The 26,782-nt window shown below is 43.9% G+C and overlaps 1 protein-coding gene and 1 long non-coding RNA gene across 2 annotated transcripts in view; both read right to left on the reverse strand.

Annotated features, from left to right (window-relative positions):
• The window catches only part of LOC310859020, a 227,714-nt gene that overhangs the window by 48,846 nt on the left and 152,086 nt on the right, over positions 1-26,782 (reverse strand). The window lies entirely within an intron of this gene.
• Positions 13,399-26,782, reverse strand: part of LOC310859165 (voltage-dependent T-type calcium channel subunit alpha-1H-like) — a gene marked incomplete at its 3' end in the record, with an annotated part of 124,458 nt that continues 111,074 nt past the window's right edge. The window contains exons 33-37 of the mRNA XM_083765564.1: positions 25,046-25,315; positions 23,103-23,253; positions 17,022-17,524; positions 14,962-15,186; positions 13,399-13,806 (exon numbers count right to left, since the gene is read on the reverse strand). Of these exons, the coding sequence (XP_083621690.1) occupies positions 13,399-13,806; positions 14,962-15,186; positions 17,022-17,524; positions 23,103-23,253; positions 25,046-25,315 (1,557 nt within the window). The remainder of the gene's footprint in view (positions 13,807-14,961; positions 15,187-17,021; positions 17,525-23,102; positions 23,254-25,045; positions 25,316-26,782) is intronic.

Raw genomic sequence — 26,782 nt, forward strand, 5'->3', positions numbered from 1 at the left:
AAGTCCCATGCAAGGTACTAGTGAGGACCATCGGGAGACGGTGCTCTCTCCCCCTGTTTCCTGAAAAGTAGCAGTTGGGGGTTATGTTTGAAAGAACCCTGTCCACCTAAAATTTTACAGATAAGAATTAGGTCAAACGTTTAAAAATAAAATAGCAATTTGGCCCATCATCTGACAGAAAGAATAGTCTGTGTATTTGCATACTGGGCCAAAACTTGGTTGGAAAGTCCCTCTTTTATGTCTGGCTTCCAGGCCAGTTGGAAAAGGGCAAACTGAGAGGTGGTAAGAGTATGTTAAATTGGACATTTTCATGGTAAAAGGTTAGCTGGACAGGGTTCTTTCAGACATAAGCCCCAACCGTTACATCTCAGGAAACAGGGGGAGAGAGCACCCTCTCCCGATGGTCCTCCAGCACCTTGATGTCATGACATGGGACTTGAACCTGCCAACTGCCTGTAGCAGAGGCAACGGGTCAAGCGCTCCACACCATTACGCCAAGGCACCTTTGGGCATTCAGCAGATGTCTCCTGGTGTGTCTCCTGGTGCTTTTGAGTTTTTATTTTTCATTCAAGCCTTGAAAAGTTCAAATTACTGCAGCATTGAGCTGTAGGAGGAACAGGACTTGAACATGGAATGTCTGTACTGAAAGCCTGATGATTAGACCATTGCACCATCAGTCAGACACTCTCAGGCAAAGTCTCCTGGTCATTTTGAAGTGATCTTTTGTTCGTTAGCCTTCAGTTAGTAAAGTTTAAATAACACAGAATCATATTAATCAGATGTTTCTTAGCGCTGTTGAGGTCTTCTTTTATATGATAGTGTAACAGCCGGGAATCGAACCCTGGTCTCCCACGTGGAAAGCCAACATCTTAACCACTACGACAATTAGAGTTTTGAGGTAATCAGGCTGAGGCTGTGAGCCACTGCTAGAATAGCAGTAAATGAAGCTCAATAACTAGCATTAAACTTTAGGAAGAGTGGGATTTGAAAATGAACTCTCTGTGCGGAATAACCCCTACTACACCATCACTCAGTAACATCTGCCTCTTTGTACTGTTGAAGCGATCTTTTGTATGTTAGCCTTCAGATAGTAAAGTTGAAAGAATCAAGAGTTGAACATAGAATCACGTTCATCAGAGTGTAACACCCAGGAATCGAACACAGGTCACCTGCACTGAAGGACAACATCTTAACCACTAAGCCAAAGCAACTGCCTATGGCTCAGGGGAGATATGAGACTTTTTAGGTCATCAGGCTGAGGCTGTGAGCCACTGCTATACAATAAAAGAAATCAAAAAACGATGGGCTATAACCCATGTTTTTTTTTGTTTTTTTTTTTCAAATCCTCAAAAATGATGAAAAACGGCGTGCTATAGTATGCCGTACGGTATGGGCTATAGCCCATGTTCAAAAATGATGAAAAACGAGGTTCTTTTTTTTTTCAAAATTTCAAAAAACGATGGGCTATAACCCATGTTTTTTTGTTTGTTTTTTTTTTTTCAAATCCTAAAAAATGATGAAAAACGGCGTGCTATAGTACGCCATACGGTATGGGCTATAGCCCATGTTCAAAAATCAAGAAAAACAAGGTTAATTTTTTTTTTCAAAATTTCAAAAAACGATGGGCTATAACCCATGTTTTGTTTTTTTTTAATTTTTTTCAAATCCTCAAAAATGATGAAAAACGGCGTGCTATAGTATGCCGTACGGTATGGGCTATAGCCCATGTTCAAAAATGATGAAAAACAAGGTTCTTTTTTTTTTCAAAATTTCAAAAAACGATGGGCCCATGTTTTTTTTTTTTTCATTTTTTTCAAATCCTCAAAAATGATGAAAAACGGCGTGCTATAGTATGCCGTACGGTATGGGCTATAGCCCATGTTCAAAAATGATGAAAAACAAGGTTCTTTTTTTTTTCAAAATTTCAAAAAACGATGGGCTATAACCCATGTTATTTTTTTTTTCATTTTTTTCAAATCCTCAAAAATGATGAAAAACGGCGTGCTATAGTATGCCGTACGGTATGGGCTATAGCCCATGTTCAAAAATGATGAAAAACGAGTTTTTTTTTTTTTTTTTCAAAATTTCAAAAAACGATGGGCTATAACCCATGTTTTTTGTTTTTTTTTCATATCCTCAAAACAGACGTCTAAAACACGTCTATTTTTAGACTTGTTTTAGACGTTTATAAACAGAACTGTCCATCTAAATTCTAAACGGATGGTTAAATATAAGTTCCCGATTGTACCTCACATGCCAGTGTGGCACCGTGGATAAACCTGGGGTTTATAAGCAGAACATTCCGGGTTCAATTCTCCTGAAGAACATTTTCACTGTCCATCTAAATTCTAAACGGCTGGTTAAATATAAGTTCCCGATTGTACCTTACATGCCGATGTGTCTCAAAAGATAAATCTGAGGTTCATAATCCAAAGGTTACTGGTTCAAAACTAATACTCAACCAATGCTGCAGTAATTTGAACTTTTCAAGGCTAGAATAAAAAATTAAAACTCATAAGCACCAGGAGACATCTGCTGATTGCCCCAAGGTGCCTTAGCTCAATGGTGTGGTGTGCTTGATCGGTAGCCTCTGCTACCACCTGCCTGCAGGTTCAAGTCCCATGCAAGGTACTAGTGAGGACCATCGGGAGACGGTGCTCTCTCCCCCTGTTTCCTGAAAAGTAGCAGTTGGGGGTTATGTTTGAAAGAACCCTGTCCACCTAAAATTTTACAGATAAGAATTAGGTCAAACGTTTAAAAATAAAATAGCAATTTGGCCCATCATCTGACAGAAAGAATAGTCTGTGTATTTGCATACTGGGCCAAAACTTGGTTGGAAAGTCCCTCTTTTATGTCTGGCTTCCAGGCCAGTTGGAAAAGGGCAAACTGAGAGGTGGTAAGAGTATGTTAAATTGGACATTTTCATGGTAAAAGGTTAGCTGGACAGGGTTCTTTCAGACATAAGCCCCAACCGTTACATCTCAGGAAACAGGGGGAGAGAGCACCCTCTCCCGATGGTCCTCCAGCACCTTGATGTCATGACATGGGACTTGAACCTGCCAACTGCCTGTAGCAGAGGCAACGGGTCAAGCGCTCCACACCATTACGCCAAGGCACCTTTGGGCATTCAGCAGATGTCTCCTGGTGCTTTTGAGTTTTTATTTTTCATTCAAGCCTTGAAAAGTTCAAATTACTGCAGCATTGAGCTGTAGGAGGAACAGGACTTGAACATGGAATGTCTGTACTGAAAGCCTGATGATTAGACCATTGCACCATCAGTCAGACACTCTCAGGCAAAGTCTCCTGGTCATTTTGAAGTGATCTTTTGTTCGTTAGCCTTCAGTTAGTAAAGTTTAAATAACACAGAATCATATTAATCAGATGTTTCTTAGCGCTGTTGAGGTCTTCTTTTATATGATAGTGTAACAGCCGGGAATCGAACCCTGGTCTCCCACGTGGAAAGCCAACATCTTAACCACTACGACAATTAGAGTTTTGAGGTAATCAGGCTGAGGCTGTGAGCCACTGCTAGAATAGCAGTAAATGAAGCTCAATAACTAGCATTAAACTTTAGGAAGAGTGGGATTTGAAAATGAACTCTCTGTGCGGAATAACCCCTACTACACCATCACTCAGTAACATCTGCCTCTTTGTACTGTTGAAGCGATCTTTTGTATGTTAGCCTTCAGATAGTAAAGTTGAAAGAATCAAGAGTTGAACATAGAATCACGTTCATCAGAGTGTAACACCCAGGAATCGAACACAGGTCACCTGCACTGAAGGACAACATCTTAACCACTAAGCCAAAGCAACTGCCTATATGCACACAAACATGGTGAATTTCTGGGCTGCTTTAAAGCTGTCCTTCTGGAAATCAGTGTGCAAAGAAAAGTGTCACAGTTATGACTAATGTGGGATTTGAACCTGGACCTGTGGCTCCCAAGGACAGCCTCTCATCACACTGAGCTAACTGCTGGATACTACTACACAGCTTTTTTGTGCTATTTGATGTAAGTGTGGAAAGCAAAGTGTCACAGTAAAGAAAGACCGCTGGGACATGCCTATTCTAGGTGTTGGTGATTTGAACACTGCATGTCGTATGTCGGGTTTGAACCGGCACACTTCTACTAGGTATACTACGGATATCATCTGACTTATCCGTTGGGCCACTGAGGCACACAAACATGGTGAATTTCTGGGCTGCTTTAAAGTTGTCCTTCTGGAAATCAGTGTGCAAAGCAAAGTGTCACAGTTATGACTAATGTGGGATTTGAACCCTGGACCTGTGGCTCCCAAGGACAGCCTCTCATCACACTGAGCTAACTGCTGGATACTACTACAAAGCTTTTTTGTGCTATTTGATGTAAGTGTGGAAAGCAAAGTGTCACAGTAAAGAAAGACCGCTGGGACACGCCTAGTCTAGGTGTTGGTGATTTGACCACCGCATGTCGTATGTCGGGTTTGAACCGGCACACTTCTACTAGGTATACTACAGATATCATCTGACTTATCCGTTGGGCCACTGAGGTACACAAACATGGTGAATTTCTGGGCTGCTTTAAAGTTGTCCTTCTGGAAATCAGTGTGCAAAGCAATGTGTCACAGTTATGACTAATGTGGGATTTGAACCCTGGACCTGTGGCTCCCAAGGACAGCCTCTCATCACACTGAGCTAACTGCTAGACACTACTACACAGCTTTTTTGTGCTATTTGATGTAAGTGTGGAAAGCAAAGTGTCACAGTAAAGAAAGACCGATGTGACACCCCTAGTCTAGGTGTTGGTGATTTGAACAATGCATGTCGTATGTCAGGTTTGAACCGGCACACTTCTACTAGGTATACTACGGATATCATCTGACTTATCCGTTGGGCCACTGAGGCACACAAACATGGTGAATTTCTGGACTGCTTTAAAGTTGTCCTTCTGGAAATCAGTGTGCAAAGCAAAGTGTCACAGTTATGACTAATGTGGGATTTGAACCCTGGACCTGTGGCTCCCAATGACAGCCTCTCATCACACTGAGCTAACTGCTGGATACTACTACAAAGCTTTTTTGTGCTATTTGATGTAAGTGTGGAAAGCAAAGTGCTTTTTTGTTTGTTTGCTTGTAAGTGACAAATCCAGAATGCATTTTTCAATGTATTCTTAGTTCTTAAACATAAACTCATACAGTTCATCCCACAGTGAGATCAGCTTGAGAGTCATACGGTTGTCAAAAATGATGAAAAACTGTGTGCTATAGTATGCCATACGGTATGGGCCATAGCCCATGGTCAATAATGATGAAAAACGAGGGTAATTTTTTTTTTCAAAAATTAAAAAAACGATGGGCTATAACCCATGTTTTTTATTTTATTCATTTTTTTCAAATCCTCAAAAATGATGAAAAACGGCGTGCTATAGTATGCCGTACGGTATGGGCTATAGCCCATGGTCAAAAATGATGAAAAACGAGGATAAAAAAAAAAAAAAAAAATCAAAAAACGATGGGCTATAACCCATGTTTTTTATTTTATTCATTTTTTCCAAATCCTCAAAAATGATGAAAAACGGCGTGCTATAGTATGCCGTACGGTATGGGCTATAGCCCATGGTCAAAAATGATGAAAAACGAGGATAAAAGAAATATTCAAAAATTCAAAAAACGATGGGCTATAACCCATCGTTTTTTGTTTTTTTCTCATTTTTTTCAAATCCTCAAATTATGAAAAACGGCGTGCTATAGTATGCCGTATGATATGGGCTATTAGACGAGCGTCTAAAAATGGGATAAAAAACGTCTAAAAATGTACGTCTAAAACACGTCTAAAAGTAGACGTCTTTTTGACGTCTGTTTTTAGACGTCTATTCCAGCATGTTTTTTAGACGTCTATTCCAGCATGTTCCAGCATGTGTCTCCACAGTAAGCTGAATAATAAAAAGTGTGAATGGAGTTTCTAGGTGAAAGTGATTTCTGCCATTGAGCCCTATTGTAAATTTGAAAGCACTATATTTCTAAAACTATGAAACATTTCAAAGATTCATTTTCAGGCAAACATGTCCACCGTAAGATGAACCTAAGTAGGCTAGAATGGGGTTGCTAGGTGTAAGTATGTAGGACTAGTAGCATGCCAAAGTTTGTGCTATTGCCATAGAGAATGCATTGGGGATCATTCCTCTCATCCTCCGCAACACCATTCTCATACACCGCTATACTTTTAAGTAGTAGTTGCGGTAGAGAGAACGTCTGTTTCGGTAATGATAATTTAATAATACTATAGCACGCCGTTTTTCATCATTTGAGGATTTGAAAAAAATGGAAAAATGAAAAAAACGATGGGTTATAGCCCATCGTTTTTTGAATTTTTCTTTTATCCTCGTTTTTCATCATTTTGGACCATGTAAATACAACAAATTGAGAAGAGCACTGCAGGGACTTGAACCCCGTTCTGGTAAACCAGGAGTACAAAACCAGTGCCTTAGTTTGTTTTGTTGTAATTTACAGGTCCATTATTTTCATCTCAAATCCTGCAAAATCATGAAAAACGTCATGCAGTCCGAAACCATGGACTATAATAGTATGCCCTTTTTTCGTGATTCACCTTTTTTTTAATCCTCCAAAATCATGAAAATCACCCCCGTGTGAAGTAAGTGCTGCAACTCTGTTGGGTTGCACCACAGCATACTATAGAGCGTCTCAGTCCCGCCCCCTCGAGAGACCCGGAAAATAAATCCCCGTTCATGTTCTTCATAGACTTTTCAGAAAGTATTTATTTAAAGACGTTACACCGCGGACAAAGCCAACTCGTTTCGTGACAAATCATGACAACACAATGTTTTGGGCCAAACAAAGAATTAGAAAGTAGATACAACACATTGTTGTTTTTCTTCTTTGGTCCAAAATATTGTTTGTGGTCATGATTTGTCACGACTCTGCTTCGTAAGACACTAAAGGTATTTAAATAAACACTTTTTGAAATGTCTATGGGAAAAATGCATTGGGATTCATTTCCTGGGCCTGGCATTGTCATGAAAGGGGGCGGGACTGCGACGGTCTATACATTGACATAACAACGCGTCATCAGAGCGGAGGGAGGGGCGTCAGCTGCGACTCCGCGGCTCCGCCCACCCCCCGGGGTAAGATTTGTGATTTGTGATTTGCTCTCGTTCACTGCAATGCAATTTGCGGCATTTTCAAAACAATATTGCGCAGAGTAGCGATTATCTAACGTATTTGCAATGCCATACGTTGAAAGATCTGTTGCCCGCGGACAAGGCACGTTACCTCCGCAAGTTAGATATTATCGGCATAGGTGTTTGCCGTATGTGATTAAGGATTGGAAAAAGTTGCATTGGCAGCCATAGAAAATTCTGCCCGGGGTAAAACACCGGATGTGATGTTTTTGGGCGTTCCTGTCTTGTTAAAAAACCGGCTGTGACGTTTTTGGGCGTTCCTGTCTTGTTTCGTGTCAGTGTATAGTATGCCGTCCGAGACAATTCTTTCTCAAATCCTCTTTTAGATCAGAAGTGATTCTAGGGTTAATGTAATTAATACATACATGAAAATTGGATTTATTTATTACATTAACGATATGAACGAATATTAAATGAAAAAAGTTGCAAACAAAGATTTGGAACTCCTCTGTAGTAATGAAGAACCCCTATAGCCTACTAAGGGTACGAGAAACATGTGATCAGAACCATCACTGGCCTCTACACTGGCTCCCGGTTAAATACAGAATAGAGTTCAAAATCCTCCTCACCTATAAAGCTCTCAATGGTCAGGCCCCACAATATCTCAAAGAACTCATCGATCCCTACAATCTTAACAAAACAGTGCGTTCATAGTTTACAAAAATGTTTAGTCCTGAATATCAAAAGTAGGAGGCAGGGCATTTAAGTCCCGGGCACTTTCTCCCGGCATCTGTCCTCAGGGGTGACACGCTCTGCACAGTACATTGCAACTGTACAGTACATTGCTTTTGCAGTGTACAGTATGTGGACCATGGTGACATCAATTCTTAATTAAAAAAGCTTCTAATATACTATTTATGCCCCAAAGTCTATAAGGGGAGTTTCGCACAAGCTGTTTTCTTACCGTATATGAAGACACGTATCCATGCATTCGTCATTGAAAAAAAACTAAAAACAAAAAAACATGCCGAGCGTTAGCCACTGATCACGTGATATCTGGCCGTCCTCATGAGCCAGGAGACAGATCTAAACGGACCTGATGGGGAAGAGTGCCCTCTAGTGGAATCCATAAAAAATGTGAAAAGACTTATCGGACTTAACTTTTTCAAAAAACAGAACTTCTCCGTTCTGGGTACTCACGGTGTTAACGTTAGGTCCAGCTGCAGCTGGTTACATTTGTCAATCAGTATGTCAATGTATTGGTATTTTGTTGACTCATTTAGGCCTGTCGTTTATGTACACAAAATGTTGTCAACATTTATTCCTCTACATGTGTTCACATAACTATAATAGGCTACTGAATGGATATTTTTTTTCTTTTTTAATGTAAATGACCTTATAGCTTACAGTTTATTAAAGGTAATGCAACTGTTACTTATTCTATAGGTTTGAATAAACCATAGCATGAGCGTATTGTACAAAGTGTACAAAGTGTGCTCCATATTCCATGATATATTGCGATATTCAAAATATTGCAAGACATTTCATCCGTCAGCGTGAATATTATGTTGACCTTTTACAGGGCTAATATAGAATCAACCTTGAGATATGGTATACGTCCAGCTGGTTTGGCAATCTAACTGTGAGATACAAATCTCAAATAAATAGGCAAGATCAAAGCCTATTTACACCAGAGGGAGTGCAACAAACCATGTACAACCCAGATTGGGCACAAACAAGGGACTAAATTATTTTCGCCCCTATGCCACCAAAATGTGGAACGCCCTACCAACAGTCATTAAGACATGCGAATCCCTTGACTCCTTCAAAACCGCTCTCAAAGGGCACCTACGGACGGCTGCAATTCGAAACTGCCCCCGTAAAATCTGAATCCCCACCCCCACCACCCACCTCCTTTATGATGAATTCCTGTTCTGTTCTTTGGCTATATAGAAGTGTCTATTTGTACGTCTCTAAATGTTTTGATGATTTGTACATGGTGGACACTCTTGTAAACAAGTGTAATGCTTTATTGGGTCGTCCACTCACAGTTAACAGTCTTTGTGTTGGGTTTGTGCTTGAAATGTACTGTAATTCTGCAAATTGTTAATAAATATTTCAATCAATCAAAAAAGCACAGGAAATCCAAGGAGAGTCAGACAGGAAGTGGCTTTATTCCAGCACTGTCCAATCACATCCGTTTGCAACTCGTACCTCAGGAAGTGTCACACTGTGTCAACCAATCAGATACCGTCGTAATTGATGTACGTTCCTTTACGCACAAATCCACCAATCATATACCATCATTTGTGCACAAATTAACCAATCGTATTGCGTCATCAATTACGAATAAATGTGCAGTCATATACCATCATTTAAGCATATAAACAGTCCTCGTTTATCATCAACAGGTATACCGTCAATGTATAGTTATCATATCACAGATGCTATTGTAATAAAATAGATTACACACACACACACACACACACACACACACACACACTTTCACATTTACTTAAAGTGACACTCTTTTCACAAAAAAATATCGCTGCTGTCAGGAGGAAACCTCCTAACTCCATTTATGAGGTTTTTAAAGTTATGTAAGGTTACGTAAGTTATGTAAAAGGAACACCCTTTACGTCTGTGTGTTGTTTCGAAAATATTGAACCAAGAAGTAAAACGAACATTTTGGCGTTAGTTTCTTCCCGACAGCAGAGATATGTTAATGACGTTATGCGACCCATTGTGAGCTTGTAGATCTGCTATTTTCAAAAGATTTGTATGAATTGGAAAACTTGAAATGGGACATTTTGTGTGTGTGTGTGTACAGTATATCATATAATCACATGAATAAGCCCTTCCGTATATACAAACAACCTTCTTAAACTTTAAAAGAACAAATACTTTTTTTTTCTATCAATGAATTCATGAAGATTTTGAAAATAAAATTGGTGGTAATAATAATGGTAATAATAATAATAATAATAATATTGGATCATAATATTGGATCACAAATGCGAAAAGATTAATAAAAATACAAACTTTGTGAATTCAAGACTTCATGGGGCGAGGAATTGATAGAAACAAAATCATCGTGGGGTGAACTTTGCTTCGGTCGTGGACCTCGGAGGACGTGGCTATATATGCAGGGATTCCTTCCAACCAAGATTCTGGGTTCAAAACAACGACATCGTACATGAAGTAATGCAGTCAATGGTGAAGATGCATGTCTCACGCAGAGATCAAATACAGTATTATGTTTATCAAGAAGTTATGCTAAATATTAAATGTCATGCATTTAGTAAGAATGCTTCCCAGCAGGTCCTCGTTGCACGTCCCACTGGAAGGAGACCACGCAGGGTCGCGGGCAGAACATGAAGAACCAGTTGAGGGGATATATCTCTAAACTGGCCCTGGAACGTCTCTGGTCCCCCTAGGAGGAAGTTACTAATGTTGCTCTGGAGAGGGAAGTCTGGCGCTCTCTGCTGGGGGCTGTTGCTCCCGCCACCCGACTCTGGATAAGCGGTTGATTGATGGATGGATAGTTAAAACAATGATATGCTCTGATACGTATGAAATGTCTTGCAGTGAACAAAATGAAGTGCTAACAGGAATAAAAGTTGAGGTTAACAAGTTGACGTGTGACTGTTATGGAAAGTTAGTATAAAAGTGCTGTATGCTGCTACTGCTAACCATGCCAATTTTAAAATGTTCATAAAATGAAATAATTTCTCACACGACTCAGTAATACGTATGAAATAGAGCTTCTTATAGTGGTTAAAACAGCGGACGGTGAATGGTGTATTTGTGGCCAAATTTGACTGAGGGACTGCCATTGGATCTTTTAGAATTTTCGTTTTTTCATGTGATATGAAAGCAGGGAATCATAGCTTCAAATTGACATATTGGTTGTTCAGTTTAACCCACCAGTTTTGGAGATATGGCTTATAGAGTAATGTCTTGCAGAAGACAGCAAGTAGAGAAAACGGGCTTAGCTTGAAAGGTTCACTTCTGCGGACTCTAATATTACACCTAGCTACATGTTTAATCATTTGTTTTTACATAACGATTTCAGCTTTGATATCTATATTCCAGACATGCTCTATAGTATGTTAAGAGTCTGCCTGTGCTATTAACTCAATTCTGTTTTACTAAAGAGCTGGAGAGATAGTGAGACTCTCCCTCTACAGCAGTGGTCCAGGGCAGTGTTGTTTTTGGCAGCAACTTTCTATTTTAGTTTAGTCTTTGGATTTTAGTCACCCTGAATCTGTTAGTCTAGTTTTAGTCAACTAAATGTCATAACCAAGTGTAAAATGACTTGTCTTTTATTTATTACTGGATCTCTTGTCCACTAGTCTCTTCCTAAAACTTTAGTCTAGTTTTTATTTGTTGACCACATTTTCATTTAGTTTCTGTCAGTGAAAAATTGAGTCGACGGACATCTTTTGTCTTAGTATTATTCGAGGAAAACAACACTGATCCAGGGACCACCAGTGGGCCTTGAGGAGGTTCCTGGTGGTCCCCAGCTAAATGATGGACAGTTGCTAACCAAATGGGCCCTTATTGAGCTTTAACTCAAGAGTTACATTATTGTTAAACAATCTACATTACTTAATTTACAAGAAGTCTACACAATTAGAGAATGTAGAATTATTGTTATTTTGATCAACATTTGCCTGTTATCTCCTATACCAACAGCAATGCAGCATGGAATTGTGGACAAAATCTTATCCAATGACAACAAAATATTCCTTAGTTTTGGGTCTGAGAGGCTAAATGTCATCAAACGGTGGTTTCCGTGACTCAAATGCCCAATAAATAATGGGCCTTGATGTGAAAAGGGTTGAAAACCACTGCTCTACAGCAATAATTACTAATAATCACAATATAGAGAGTGCATATTTTAACACAGAAATATCAGCTATACTGCAACCTTTAATAAATTAAGACAGTGAGTTGGAAAGAAAACTTGGTTGGAAAGAACACATTCAGCCATCCATTCCTTTCCAAAAATAAGGAACAAAGTGTATCTCCCTCCTTGTCAGTTCAATAATGGACACACATGACTTTTTGTTTCCAAATAAAGGGATGATTCTGTATTTCAAGGGACAATAAATTGTCAACCCTAGTCTGTCTATATAGCCTACATCTGACCTCGGAGTTGAAGCTCTCTCTCTGCACCCCCCAAACAGCAGGGGGCACTCTAACACTGCAGTTTGGCATTAATGGTCCGTCCCCACACATACATTTGCACGCATGCACGCATGCACACACACACACGCACGCACGCACGCACGCACGCACGCACGCACACATGCACACACGCACACACCCACACACACACACACACACACACACACACACACACCCACACACACACACCTGTGTCTGAACTACCGCTAACCTGAGAGTACTATGACAGCAAGAGAAAAGGAGAGGAAATTGAAAGAGAGAGAGAGAGGTGGCTGTAAGAATAACTGTCTGTTAAGACACAGACAGAAGATTGGGGTGGGGGGGGGGGGGTGTGGCAGGCAGCCAGGGGGCGCACTCGGGTTGATAACGCAGAGGGAGGCGTGTCCTAACTAAAGCTAAAATAATTAAAGGGACACGTTCAGTACATACTGTGCAAATCAGTACAAGGGTTGATTATTTAGTGGTCCTTGCACACTCTCTGGCCTATACACACATTTCAAACAAACATTCTGTGTTCCGTCTGTGTTTGATGTTCGCCTCAATGCTTTTCCAATGGAAGTCACATGGTTTGGCCAAACACTTTTGATTGCACAATTTGCCCCCCATCCTCCCATGAAACACAAGTGTTTTGGCCAAACCACGTGACTTCCATTGGAAAAGCATTGAGGTGGCCATGAAACACAGACAGAACAGAGCACGTTCGTTTGATGTGTGTATGTAGCCTCAGGCTGCGCCGCTCACACTGAAACAGGTGTTCTGTCTCTGTTCTGGGGGCAGAGGGGGGGGGGGACAGAACAGCTCGCAATTCCTTTTCAATGGGAGTCACTGAGTCACGTGGTTTTGACGAAACAGCTTTGCTTGATGGCTCTGTTTTGCCCTCCTCCAACATGCATATTGTTCACAATGGTTCAATCCACAAGCACACTAGTATAAATCCCATTGGTTCAGCAGAGGAGAGGGGGTGGGGGCTTAATTGTCGGAAGTTCGAATCTCCCCGCCCCCCGCCCCATTTAATGTACCTTAATGTGCTAAAACGTGCACATTAAGCTCCTCCCCATGGCGGAAAGCGAACAGCCAATGATTGCCCTCGCTAACCGTCCACAGCTCCGCCCTCCTCTGTTCGGTGGGCAGAGCTAAATGACCGGGTCCGTCTCCTCGGATCGCTAGCGGCGGCGCTGCTGTCCGTCAGCCGGGTTGCCGTGACAACCGCCAGCTCCTCCCCCTCCCCCCTGGGAGGAGGCGGGGCGTCGTCCATCCTCCGCTTCCTGCTCCTGTCCGGGGAGGGAGAAACCGATTGGCTGCGATGGTGGTGGGGGTGCTGTCCGGGCGTGGCAGTGGAAGGGGAGGGGCCAGGAAATAGGCCCGGCCGAGCCAGAGCGCCGATGCGGCTCACTTCCTCATCCGAGTGCGCGCCGGAGGAGACCGACCGTAGCTGGGAGGCGGAGCCAGAGGCCCCCGGGACGGCAGTGTGCTGTGGGTCCATTATCCTCTCCGTAGGCTGTACGCTATCAGCTACACTAGATGTAGCCTGTAGGCTATCAGCTACACTCCCATTAGACTGTAAGCTATAAGTTACACTAGATGTAGCCTGTACGCTATCAGCTACACTAGATATAAGCTGTACGCTATCAGCTAGACTAGATGTAGGCTGTACGCTATCAGCTACACTAGATATAAGCTGTACGCTATCAGCTAGACTAGATGTAGGCTGTACGCTATCAGCTACACTAGATATAAGCTGTACGTTATCAGCTACACTAGATATAAGCTGTACGCTATCAGCTACACTAGATGTAGGCTGTACGCTATCAGCTACACTAGATGTAGGCTGTACGCTATCAGCTACACTAGATGTAGGCTGTACGCTATCAGCTACACTAGATGTAGGCTGTACGTTATCAGTTACACTAGATGTAGGCTGTACGCTATCAGCTACACTAGATGTAGGCTGTACGTTATCAGCTACACTGGATGTAGGCTGTACGCTATCAGCTACACTAGATGTAGCCTGTACGCTATCAGCTACACTAGATGTAGGCTGTACGCTATCAGCTACACTAGATGTAGGCTGTACGCTATCAGCTACACTGGATGTAGGCTGTACGCTATCAGCTACACTGGATGTAGGTTGTAGGCTATCAGCTACACTAGATGTAGGCTGTAGGCTATCAGCTACACTAGATGTAGGCTGTAGGCTATCAGCTACACTAGATGTAGGCTGTAGGCTATCAGCTACACTAGATGTAGGCTGTACGCTATCAGCTACACTGGATGTAGGTTGTAAGCTATCAGCTACACTAGATGTAGGCTGTACGCTATCAGCTACACTAGATGTAGGCTGTAGGCTATCAGCTACACTAGATGTAGGCTGTAGGCTATCAGCTACACTAGATGTAGGCTGTAAGCTATCAGCTACACTAGATGTAGGCTGTACGCTATCAGCTACACTAGATGTAGGCTGTACGCTATCAGCTACACTAGATGTAGGCTGTAGACTATCAGTTACACTCCCAGTAGACTGTAGGCTATCAGCTACACTAGATGTAGACTGTAGGCTATCAGCTACACTCCCAGTAGACTGTAGGCTATCAGTTACAGCAGATGTAGGCTGTGGGTTTTCTGTTATCCAGGTCGCTTGGTGACTGGAGGTGACCAAGGCTCCTCCCCCGGAGGCGTCGCCACTGTGGGTGCGGGCGTGGCCCGGCGTGGTGATGACCCGCTGCTGAGGGAGGCGGGGCTTGTACGTGTGAACACTGCGGGAGCGCTGCAGGAGCGTGGGGGCGGGGCTGCATGGAGGCTCCTCCTCCTCCCCCTGCCGGAGTTCTTCGGTGGAACCTCCTCCTCCTCCCTGATCCACCGAGTCACAGCGCAGGGCCTCCTGGAAGACCAAGACACGCACTCGCGCACACGCACACACACACGCGCACACACACACACACACACACACACACACACACACACACACACACACACACACACACACACACACACACACACACACACACACACACACACACACACACACACACACACACACACACACACACACACACACACACACACACACACACACACACACACAAAAGTGACTAATGAGTTTTTATTGTCATACCGATAAATACTATAGGAAGTTAACGTCTATGTTAATGGACCATTGATCTAAGCCAGAGCAAAATACACACTACCCATCCATCTGACCACTAAACCCAATAAAGGCCAGGAACATGGAATTACGTTAGTTTCTCCTCCCCCCGCCTGTGCCAGAACGTGAAATGACGTCTTTCTTTAATGTAATTTTAATCAAATTTAAAATGTTTTTTTTTTTTGCATTTACTCACATGTTAGACAGCCTCCACGAGGGTCAGGCGTGCCCGCGCATGCTTATTACTAGTTTTTCTGCTGATAATGAGCCAAAATCCAGTTTTTGGGAGGTTGTTAAGCCTTTATCTTCTCACATCCTCAGAAGGGTAAACAACACATCGCCCGTCAACCACAGCCTCTATTGAACCGACAGTGTGTGTGTGTCAAGGCCCCAGTGAGGCTCTCCAACGTTGAAGCACTCGGCCCTAGTGGTAAGAGGAGGGACTGTTATGGAGAGTTATGGCGAGGAAACCCCGTGCAGCTGGGCTTTAACGTTGAACGCATTTGCACTTCAGCATTTCAAAAAATGCGGAAGTAGACGGTTCTTAAAAATGACACTGAGCAACTTCCACTGAAACGAATTGCGGGGGGGCCGGGCTATCGCTCCGGTTCGGCCTCTATCCTTTTAATACTCTATGGTGTGTGCTGGGGGGCTGCACTCCCTGGTTGCAGACAAGGAAGCTCTGAGAAGGAAGTGAAGTGGTCACGTGACTGGGCTGCGCCATGACACTTTCATGGGAGCCAAACTCACACAGGAAGTGCAATGAATACATGGCAGTGAATGGAGCCGGCTGGACCAGCTCATAACAAACATTATTCATGAACAATTGTGACCTTTTGAAAATAATCACTTCTGGAAAATAACAGAAGACATATCACAGGTTGTTTTCTAATCACTTACTTTTCGATGTGCACAGAGTGCACAGTATATAATTTTATCTGAGGATCTAAACAGCAGCAGGTATCGTTTCTGGCTCCGAAGTATCGCGATATTTGGCTGCCAGACAGAAAACGGTGGGAAGTCTCACGATGCGTTCAGAAATGTACTTTGTACTTTATATCTATTTTTATAGAGATACCATACCTTTATAAAAATTACACAGTGTACACATCGAATAACAACACAGCAGACAATAATGTATTATATGTCTTCTGTTATTTTCTAGAAGTGATTACTTCTCTCAATTGTTCATAAATAATGTTTGTTCATGAGCTGGTCACTGAGCTCTCATTGACTCCAATGCATTCTGCCAAACTTCCGGGTAGTTTGGCTCCCATGAAAGTGTCCATGAAAGTGTCATGGCGCAGCCCAGTCACGTGACCACTTCACTTCCTTCTCAGAGCTTCCTTGGTTGCAGAGGATCTCTTCTTCTACTTTGGTATTTCTCGCATTTGACTGGCACTAGCCGCACGATTCCCGCCCACTTGTGTTGGGATGTAACGTGTTCATTAATTCATAGCCTGGCGGCGTTGTCCGAATAATACTGACGCTTCCTCCCCGGTTGGAGGAAGCGCCAGTGATTCCACGGTATGAGTCTGGCCAACGCCAGGCTACTTAAGGGAAACACCCACCTGTCTCCGTAGTCGTCTGCTCGCCGACCTCGGCCACTGAGGAGCGGAGCTATCAGGAACGTAGGAGGGACTCAGTCTGTTCCTGTCGACATTGTCCTCCGGGCTCAGCCAATGAGAAGAGGGCCTGCCTGCAGTGTCGTGTGCAGCGGCGGGGCTGTCCGCGGTCGGACCGAGGCTGTAGCCGTCCACGCTGTGGGTGGAGCTAAGCTTACGCCTGTCGTTGCGGTTGCCGCCGCCGCCGCCGAGTCTGCTCTCGTCCACGCTGTGGGTGGAGCTTAGACGAGGTCTGTGGGCGGCGGCAGGGCTGTGTCTGATGTGTCTGCTGCGGGATTGGTCGAAGCTCTGGGTGGAGTTTTGGCGGCTGAGGCGGCGGCGGCTCAGGCGTATGATGGGTCGTGAGCAGCGTCCCGTGCCCAGGGAGGCGTGGCCAATGGAGGGCAACGCCCCCGGCACCTGGAGCAATGACCCCGTCCCCCCGGTGGAGGCCAGAGAGGACATGGAGCCTGGAGGAAAGGTCAAAAAGGTTAATTGGTTAATTGTTTTTTGCCACGGACATAGAAAATGAGTGGACAATAATATTACCAGAAACACAAAGAGTTAGCCCTGAATGACCATAACAGGTCTGCAACTCTGAGTGTTCAAATGGCCTTTTCTATGTTTCACCCTCTAGGGCAAGACCAAGTCTTTGCCATGGACACATTTTGTCCGTGTACTAGAGACCTGCGGATGGCGGTTTTAGCCACGGTTGCCACGGGTAACCAAGGTTGGCGGATGGTGCGGTTAATATAAATAGGATGATACAATATTAATGTGGTTGGATAACGGGTGAGTTGGGTTATGACTTATGGGCAGTGTTTTGCGTGTCTTAAGTACCAGGAACTTAAGACCTGGAGGTGTGGTCAATGCCATTTTTCTATTCTAAGTGGCCGAACAGCATTGACCACGCCTGCAGGTCTTAAGTTCAGTAATAAGACCTGGTACTTAAGACACGCAAAATACTGCCATGCCCTCATATATTTCCATTGTGGTGTCCCAAGCCAGTGTGTACGGACACGTTAACGACCCATATCTAAAAGCCTTCCTCTGCGTATAAGGTTCCATTTGGTTACCAACTCTCCATCATTTAGCTGGGGACCAACCTGGAAACCCCCTCAAGGCCCACCGGTGGTCCCCGGACCACCGATTGAAAACCACTGTTCTAAAGCTATTCTATTATTACTCTCTGTTGCCCCAAATGTTTTCTGCCAGGGCAGAGAAATAACTGATGTCACTCATCATGCGACTGAACCTTGAACATAACGGTGTCTGAAATTAGCTGTGCATGGATGATAGACGGACATAGGGGGGCGGTCAGACAGGTTTATCACAGCTTTTTCCAGAAAACCTTGGTCTCGAATCGATATTAGCTGAACACACAGTCAGACAGACACATAGAGGGTGTGATAAAGATGGCCGGTGGCCGGAGGCTCCGTGAAGAAGCAGACAAGTCCCACAAATCTTGGGCATTTTATTTACCGCCTGCGACAATACAAAAATAAATAATACTGGCCAAAAGGAAACCTTCCAACAATTTTTTTTTTTTTAAGAAAACAACAAAACAGGAACTTGAAATACTGTTACAGGCTATATGCCTCCTTCATTGAGGCCCTGGATCGCAGCTCTCCCCTGATGGTATCAATTATCTCATACAAAGGCCAATCCAGGCCCATGAGTTGATCTACAATTACTGACTCGCGCTTCTAAACTTATTTTCAATAAATGCCATTCAATACATATATTTCAGGCACCAAACACATACAATGAAAATGCAAAATAACATTATTATAACATTAACATTAACGTTATTGTGTACTCTACAGTACTTAGTTGGCACCCTCCAATCTAGAGAGGAGTGCCAGCACTGCACAGGAGAGACAGGTGACAAACATTCAATTCCAGCGTCAATAAATACAAATATAAACATATTTTAAACTCTTTCAATCATTTATTTTATTTACTAAAAATTTAATTTGTACAATATATAAACCATCACTTCCAATCCAGCTGGTTTGTCAATTATTGATCAAGTTGACTTAGCCGTGTGGCCTGTGTGCATGCCAAGATCCTTGATATTGTCTATACTATATTGACCATCTTGCCATCAGAGATTTGAAGCACTCGTTTTCAGTAAAGCAACATCCCACTGCCTCCAGCATTATGTGCAAATTCAAAACAGATACGTAGGGCAGTTGAGTGATACCTAACGAGCACTTCCAAACTGCAACACTTAGAAAAAGAATCACCTGCAAGGACAGAAAGTAACTCATAACATGTCTGTAGTGGATTTTTATGAAACAAACACTTTGAGGATAGAAAGAACAATTCAAGCTTTTCGTACAGCTGCAATGTTGGTGAGTTTGACGTTTGACTTTTCTGTTTGGATGAATGGGCTGCCAATGGAAGTTGCAGCTTGTTAGCACCTTGCCATTAACTTATATGGCCGCGGTCTGCATATGGTCTATAGGGCACAGGCTTCCCCGTGACAGAGGGGCGAACGGACAGGGGCGAACTTCACAACCTTTTTCAGAAAACGTGGTCTCGATAAACTTGCGCTTTAGGACATTCAAGGACATTTTAGAAACGGCCTCCTCCTCCGGGTCTAAGTGGGTTAGATTGACTCATTCATTTTGGAACTATAGACCTCACAGAGAATGGAATTGGATGTGGAAACACCGGGTGAAAAAAAACACAGGCATTCACACTTCTATTCAGGGAGAAGTCCCAGGGTGCATTACAGGGAGAACCGAGCCGTGAAATTCCTTCTAATGTCTCCACCTGGGCTCTCTTTGTGCTGCCGTTTCAACACTTCATACTGCATACTTCCAATATTCTGATTTCCACAGTTCATACTTCATACTTTGAGCCGCTTTACATAGACTTAATCACCATATTCCAAACCCATCTGTTTAGGCAGGCATATATTATGGCTGACCTCTGTGTCTATCTGCTGAAAGCTGTACTATACTTTTTAGCTTTTTGAGTGGTGCAACCACTCCTATAGACCGATTCCGTACCGGTTTCATGGTCGCAGCCTACGTATTTCCTGTAGGCGGACTCGACGTAGCTGCGGGGGTAAAACCCTCACCAGGCGCACCTCTTCCACTACAGTGAACGGCAGAGTGACTGATGTTAGTTTGCCTCAAACTTTACTCCTTTACCTGCTTTTTTTTACTAACACTAACATTACAAAGATGCCCAGAACATCGAGATGAACCTGTGTAGTTTATGGCTGCTCCAACAGTAGTGGCAACATAAAAATAAAATAAAAACGGAATGTCTAATATCCACCGCGGTGGCGGAGACCAGAGCCATTGAGCAATGGTTGAGACAAAGCAGTGAAAGATACATAACGCCAGTCTTACCCAATACCAAATATTTCTGTTTTATTAACACAAGGCTGCTGTACTTTATACCTCATACTTTAAATGCTTAGTATGAGGTATAAAATACAGCAGCCTTGTGTTCATAAAACAGAAAGATTGGGTATTGGGTAAGACTGAAATTATGTATCTTGCAGGATTCTTCACTGCTTTGTCTCAACCATTACTCAATGGCTCTGGTCTCAGCCATCGCGGTGGATATTAGACATTCCGTTTTATTTTATTTGTTATGTTGCCACTACTGTTGGAGCAGCCATAAACTACACAGGTTCATCTCGATGTTCTGGGCATCTTTGTAATGTTAGTGTTAGTAAAAAAGCAGGTAAAGGAGTAAAGTTTGAGGCAAACTAACATCAGTCACTCTGCCGTTCACTGTAGTGGAAGAGGTGCGCCTGGTGAGGGTTTTACCCCCGCAGCTACGTCGAGTCCGCCTACAGGAAATACGTAGGCTGCGACCATGAAACCGGTACGGAATCGGTCTATAGACAGCTATGTGTGTCCCTGGGTCTGTCCCTGGGTCTGTCTGTCCAAGCACGAAAATAGTGTTATAGCTTTTGTTCACCACCAAGTGTCACTGTTGCACAGCCTAACACACAGACACACAGGCCAAGGAGGACGGCTTGTCCAGTCCAGTCCAGTCCAGTCCAGTACAGTACAGTACAGTACAGTACAGTACAGTACAGTACAGTACAGTACAGTACAGTACAGTACAGTACAGTACAGTACAGTACAGTACAGTACAGTACAGTACAGTACAGTACAGTACAGTACAGTACAGTACCACTCACTCACTTCAGACGGGTCTGATTTTAACTGTATTAACCGTCTAAACTTGTAGTACGGCGACCTTGAGTGCCCTGAAAGGCGCCTTATAAATAAAATGTATCCAACATTCAGTTCATACTTCATACTTCCAACATTCTTGGAACATTTTTCAGATACGAGCATACTTGATACTCTACTGTAACTGTCAAATCTCAGTAATGACTACTTGTGCCTGATACGGCAGTGGTGCCAGATTACATACATGTATACATAGGAGCATTACCTTTAATCCTCCCAACACTAAAACATATCGTCATTACGTCACCACCATCGAAAACCATTGGTTTTATACATATACATAGTATTATGTATAACTAGCTCTCAATGATTACGTAATAAAGATGTGGATTAAAGGACCCAATGCCAGAGTGTACCGGTAATTGTTTTTCGTGGTGACGTAATGACGATATGTTTTAGTGTTGGGAGGCTTAAAGGTAATGCTCCTATGTATACATGTATGTAATCTGGAACCACTGCCGTGTGTGTGTGGGGGGGGGGCAGCATTCCTTTTAGGACTGCTTGGTCCTTTAATAAATATATCTTCATGAATGCCAGGCTTCATGGAGTGAGAGTATTCAATAGAAAGAAATGTTTTCTTTTTTGAGTGAACTATCCATTCAAACTCTCTCCCAGGCACAGCCGGGGAAGCAAACTAATGGACTGTTAAATTAATAGAAGCACTTCATAGACAAACATCACTATAGAGACTCATGTGATTCAGCGCAGCCACCACTGAGGACTACAGGAATGTCTGTTGAAATAAAACTGCTTTAGGTACATGTTTGTATTAAAAGAGCTATCCTGTCCTTTTCAAAGGTTTTTGAGTGACATTCAAACTCAGGTCCATGCAGGGGCCACTTCTGGACCAGTGAAGGGATAGGTTATTGGCCCCCAATCAATGTCTGTACGTATATACTGTACGTCAGTAAATCCACGTATCTCAAGAACTGTTACCAGACCAAATTCCCTTTGGACTCAACCTTCTTCCAGATGCAGGTTGGTGGACTGAATTCCCACAGATCATCGAAGTCCACTTTGCAGTTCCTGCCACCAAATATGTACAGCTCTCCATTGTAGGCAAAAGGCTGAATGACCGTAACGTCTGTTTGGAAGAGGCTGTGCAGAAGGTGTGTTCATCCAGTGTTGGTCTCTGTGTCAAACACTCTGATGGCATTGTAGTTCCTCTGCCCCCCACAGCCCCCAAATACAAACATCTTTGTCCCGATGATGGTTGCCGGGTGAGGTTCTGTAGCAGGAGGTGGAGTTCCTCATGGTGTGAATCAGTGACCAGACCATTGTAGATGTCATTAGTGTGTCCAGTCAGATGACATGACCTTCCCAACGACACAGGCTGAGTGGCCTACCCTCTGCAACAGTCCCAGAAACCCTGGGTGTGAGCATTCTGTGGTCGTCCACATCAAATGCATAAAGCTCCGTGCTGTCAGTAAGTTGCATTACTTGCGCGCTCTGCTTGCGCAAGTAATGACCTGTTCCTAGACCAAATGACCTGTTCCCAGACCAAATGACCTGTTCCTAGACCAAATGACCTGTTCCCAGACCAAATGACCTGTTCCCAGACCCAATTTCTATTAAAAAAAAAGAAAAATCACACTTGTGTGAAGTGAGGGCAGCTCTTATCTTCTTCTTCTTTTTATGCTCACTATTTAAGCCCTCAGCCAATCAGATCATCGCTATGGGGTACACACAGACACACACAGGTGGGCATAGGAGCTCAAAAATAAACAAAACACAAGAAGTTGAAATATGTAGACGGTGTGTAGGTTGTCTGCCCGGTGACAATAACAACAACAACAACAAAAATGTCTTCCTTGTTTACCTGAGTAGTTGAAAGTGCTGTAGAGGTCGTGGCCAATCAGAGGGTAGGGGGGGGACCTGAGGGGCGGAGAAAAGCTGTCGCCGGGGAGACACGGACTGAACCCCATGCCCAGAAGGTTGCCATGGGAACGGTCCTCTTCCTCCACCTCCACCTGCCCGCCGAGAGACCATGACAACATCATCATCATCATCATCATCATCGTCATCATCATAGTCATCATCATCACTGAAATATTGGGCAGGAACCCCTTTTGGTGTTAGAATTATGTTATGCTTTAGCTTTAAAAAAAATAGCAGATCTACAAGCTCAACTCATCTACAATCTACAAGCTACGAGCTTGTAGGTCTGCTATTTTTGAAAAATCTGACAGACTGAGACAGAAACATAGTTTTTTCAGAAAACTGTCTCAATCTGATCTCAGGTCAAAATAGGTCAACGACCTGTAAGGCTTGGACAAAGACAACTCGCATCGTGACAACTCATGACAATAAACAGTTTTTTGGGCCGAACAAATAATTACAAAGAAAAAAAGTAGTTTTTCTTCCTTAACATTATTTGTTCGGCCCAAAACATTTGTTTATTGTCATGATTTGTCAACTCGGCTGTTGGCTTTGTCCGAAGGCTCTTTACTTGTCTTGATCGTTTAAACATGACGCCATGGGCCGCTATGTTCCATAACAGGCTTGATAAGCCCAGGGTTAGAGGGTTACAAAGGGCTTATTGATAACGGGTACTCGATAAGCTTGTTATTATCGTATTTCTCGGGTGTCGGTTATCAAGTTCCATCCCTACTCTCTACCTGTCCAGGTGTGTCTCTACCTGCCCAGCACTGTGTGAAAAGAGGAGTTAACGGGCAATTATGGGCACTAGATTTGCCCATAAACCTCAAGTTTAGCAGGCATATACAGTAATATATGGTAATATACAGGTGTGATGGTACAATTCAGGAGTTTATCGGAGTTTGTTGGAAAGTTTCCTGTAATATACACATCCGTATTCCATGCTTTTTGCGCAGTGCAGCTGTGTCTCTACCTGTCCAGGTGTGTCTCTACCTGTCCAGGTGTGTCTCTAGTCTCTACCTGTCCAGGTGTGTCTCTACCTGTCCAGGTGTGTCTCTACCTGTCCTGCTGTGTCTCTACCTGTCCAGGTGTGTCTCTACCTGTCCAGCTGTGTCTCTACCTGTCCAGCTGTGTCTCTACCTGTCCAGGTGTGTCTCTACCTGTCCAGGTGTGTCTCTACCTGTCCAGGTGTGTCTCTACCTGTCCAGGTGTGTCTCTACCTGTCCAGGTGTGTCTCTACCTGTGCCTAGCCGTGTCTCTACCTGTCCAGCTGTGTCTCTACCTGTCCAGCTGTGTCTCTACCTGTCCAGCTGTGTCTCTACCTGTCCAGCTGTGTCTCTACCTGTCCAGCTGTGTCTCTACCTGTCCAGGTGTGTCTCTACCTGTCCAGGTGTGTCTCTACCTGTCCAGCTGTGTCTCTACCTGTCCAGGTGTGTCTCTACCTGTCCAGGTGTGTCTCTACCTGTCCAGGTGTGTCTCTACCTGTCCAGGTGTGTCTCTACCTGTCCAGCTGTGTCTCTACCTGTCCAGCTGTGTCTCTACCTGTCCAGGTGTGTCTCTACCTGTCCAGCTGTGTCTCTACCTGTCCAGCTGTGTCTCTACCTGTCCAGCTGTGTCTCTACCTGTCCAGGTGTGTCTCTACCTGTCCCGGTTGTGTCTGTGTCTCTACCTGTCCAGCTGTGTCTCTACCTGTCCAGCTGTGTCTCTACCTGTCCAGGTGTGTCTCTACCTGTCCAGCTGTGTCTCTACCTGTCCAGCTGTGTCTCTACCTGTCCAGGTGTGTCTCTACCTGTCCAGGTGTGTACCTCTACCTGTCCAGGTGTGTCTCTAGTCTCTACCGGTCCAGGTGTGTCTCTACCTGTCCAGGTGTGTCTGTGTCTCTACCTGTCCAGGTGTGTCAGCAGGTGTTCCCAGCAGCTCGTTGGCCCTCCTGGCCTCCTCCTCCCTCTCCCTCTCCTTCTCCTGTCGCTCCTCCAGCTCGTCCAGCTGCGCCTCCTTGTTGCTATCCTCCAGGTGCTTCATCAGCACCGCCACCACCACGTTGACCAGCACGAACTGAGCGGTCAGCACGAACGTCACGAAGTACACCGGAGAGATGAGGGGCAGGTAGGTCATGCAGTGTCTGTCCTCTGGACGACACTCCCTCAGTGTGTCCTGGAGAGAGAAACAGAGACACAGAGAGAGAGAGAGAGAGAGATTAGTTTTACTGTTTGTTTATTTCTCACAAAAAAGGGAGAATGCCTAATAACCCTCCAATGGGGGTTGAGCTCATAGGTTGGGGAACCAATAGGAAGTCTGTGTCGGTTTCCAGTGCTAGTTTGGTTCCGCCCATAGAGTTATAAAGGATAGAGAGGACAGCCCCGCCCCCTGCTATTCATTTCATAGTTATAAACGATAGAGAGGACAGCCCCGCCCCCTGCTATTCATTTCAATGGAAGTTACTCAGTGGCGTTTTGAAGCACCCGGAACACTGCCGAAAGGACCATCATTTTGAACTCAATGTCTCCAGCAGCGAGCGGAAGTTGAGAGCTGATCCTCAAATTTGAGGTCCTGGGATGACGCACGCTATACGCACATGAACGTCCGTCCACCTCCATGAACGTGCTGCAGTTCCACTTTTGGCCAGCAGGGTGGTAGTGGCAGCTTCAACGTTGGACAGTCGTTCTGCGGGGCATAGTTCCGCCCAGAGCCATATATAGCTGAGAGAGTTACGACATTGAGGGGTCAGAAAAAAGGGTTTGAGCGCTGTTCATGCAGCTCTGGAGTGTGCCAAGCCTGGAGTTTGAAATGCATTGTTTTCAACGAGGGCGGCACAAATATCAGACATTTTAGGCATGTGTGCAACATGACAACATGTTCTAAAGTATTGTACAGTGACAACTAAAGTCTCTGTAATGTTATACTATTACTAAAATAATATTTAAAGGGATTGTATATATAGAAAAACGAAGAATAAAAATAAATGAAAATCAATGTCATGAAACATTTAAAATTAAGATCATTAAAGCTGGGCTGTTGCCTGAGTCCAGTGCATTCTGCCAACTTCCGGTCCAGGACTTGTGACTCTCGGCTATGCTCTTCGCCAATAGAAGTCTATGTAGAAGAGCCGGAATGCGGCCTCAGGAAGTGAACGGAGTTGTCGTAACTCTGTCGTATTGCAATGGCTCTGGTTCCGTATGCCCATGCAGAAAAGCATATTAGGGCTCTTAGAATAGAGTTTGACAAGGTTTCTCAGACAGCAGCATGTCCTCTGGCTGACATTCCCTCTGGCGCGTGTCCTCTTAGTAGCGGACTCACACACAGGTGACACACAGACGAGGACATCTGTCCCTGTGTGAGTCCAGCATAGGACGGACACACTGAGGGACAGCTTCACGGGTCATTTTTTCCCCAGGATGCAGTGGGTTGGCGTTGTGCCAAGCAGACAGCAGGTCGTGCAGATTGCAGAACCCAGTGGTGAGCTGCTGCTGCTACTGTATTATCAGGAGTTGACACTAAGGTCTCAGAGGTATTGCCTGTTGGGCAAGTACAGGTCATGTTCTACTTGCCCTCAGGTCATGGCCACTTGCCCCCCAAACATATTGTTAATTACCGTTCATTCTAACAATATATAATATATAA

The sequence above is a fragment of the Protomyctophum parallelum genome (assembly GCF_964188405.1).
Source record: "Protomyctophum parallelum genome assembly, chromosome: 5".
NCBI lineage: Eukaryota > Metazoa > Chordata > Actinopteri > Myctophiformes > Myctophidae > Protomyctophum > Protomyctophum parallelum.